This window comes from Oncorhynchus gorbuscha, linkage group LG15, assembly GCF_021184085.1.
Source record: "Oncorhynchus gorbuscha isolate QuinsamMale2020 ecotype Even-year linkage group LG15, OgorEven_v1.0, whole genome shotgun sequence".
Classification (NCBI taxonomy): Eukaryota; Metazoa; Chordata; class Actinopteri; order Salmoniformes; family Salmonidae; genus Oncorhynchus; species Oncorhynchus gorbuscha.
Genome location: NC_060187.1, coordinates 19,597,933 through 19,599,169, shown reverse-complemented (window position 1 = coordinate 19,599,169; position 1,237 = coordinate 19,597,933). Strand labels below are relative to the sequence as shown.

General features: G+C 48.6%; 1 protein-coding gene across 1 annotated transcript in view; it reads right to left on the bottom strand.

Annotated features, from left to right (window-relative positions):
• Nucleotides 1–974, bottom strand: part of igfbp3 (insulin-like growth factor binding protein 3) — a 67,999-nt gene extending 67,025 nt beyond the window's left edge. Inside the window, exon 1 of the mRNA XM_046300553.1 lies at nt 446–974. Coding sequence (XP_046156509.1) covers nt 446–809 — 364 coding nt within the window. The 5' untranslated portion in view covers nt 810–974. The remainder of the gene's footprint in view (nt 1–445) is intronic.
• Between the last annotated feature and the right edge of the window lie 263 nt (nt 975–1,237).

Here is a 1,237-nt window from a genome sequence, read left to right as displayed (position 1 = left end):
ACTGCAAATAAAAAAAACACTGATTCGATACTAATAGCATTAATGTACAATAACCAACATTTTATTAACCCCTTATGTGCACTGTAATGCACATAATCTTATTAAGCGTGAATCTTCTCTGAACTGCCACAGGGCCACTGTTGCTATTTGTAGCGGGCAACTCACACATAGAGGGAGGCATACCGTCCGAAACTCATGGAGAGCCGGCCACAAGGCAGCCACAGTCCACCGAGTGTCTAATTATTGCCGATTACCACAAATTAACTCACATCAATATTTAATGAGTAAGCCTAAGTAACCCATGACCCTGAGTAACCCTGAGTCACACCAAACATCGACCCACAGCCTATAGCCCTAAGACTACAGTGGTTCTCTAACAGAAACAGACCAACCCAGCTCAGAACCTTCATAGAAAGAGCGACATTTGGAACAGTGAGGCGCTTACCTTGTTTCTGAGCGGGGAGCAGAAAGGTGTTGAGTGTTTTGGACGCGGCGCTGGAGCACGCTCCCCGTCCTTCTAGCAAGGCTTGCAGTGGTCGGGTCTCCCCGGGTTGGAACTGACAAATCAGCCCGGAGCCACAGCGTCCGGTGTACACTCCACACGCCTGACCCTCAGCAAGGGCGCACGACAGACAGCACCCGCAGCCGGGCTCCCGCACCCTCTCTGCGCAGTCTTTTGGCAGCGGCTTGCACTCCATAAGAGCCCCGGCGTCACACGGCTCGCATCGGACCACCGGTCCCACGGTCTCCGCGAACCGGGTGAATGCAGCGAGCACCGCAGTGAGACAAAGCACGCATAGACCGGGCATTCTGCCGATAAACTGGTCACAAAGTGACAGTATGCGAGTTGTCACGTAAGCTTAAGGGGACTCTCTGTGTCACAGCGAACCGGCTAGACTTCTCCATCTGTATTTTCTTTTAAGCGAACTTGTCGTTTTATACAGGCGGGAAAAAGAGCCAACAAGTCACACCCTCCGAATGAATAATGTAAACGGAGAGCCCCGATCCAGAGGAACCGCCGACGTTGACGACACAGGCTCGAGAATGACATTAATAACGGTTTAGAACCGATTCACAGGTGGATTAGGCCTATTCTACGAATTTACAGTATTTATTGTTTAACTATCACTTTGTACACAATGTTTAGTATATAGGCCTACTATTTGTTGTATTTTAATTGATTAAAGCAGGCAATAAGCTTATTTAATGTAGAGTTAGGAGCCAAGTAAAATGTGAA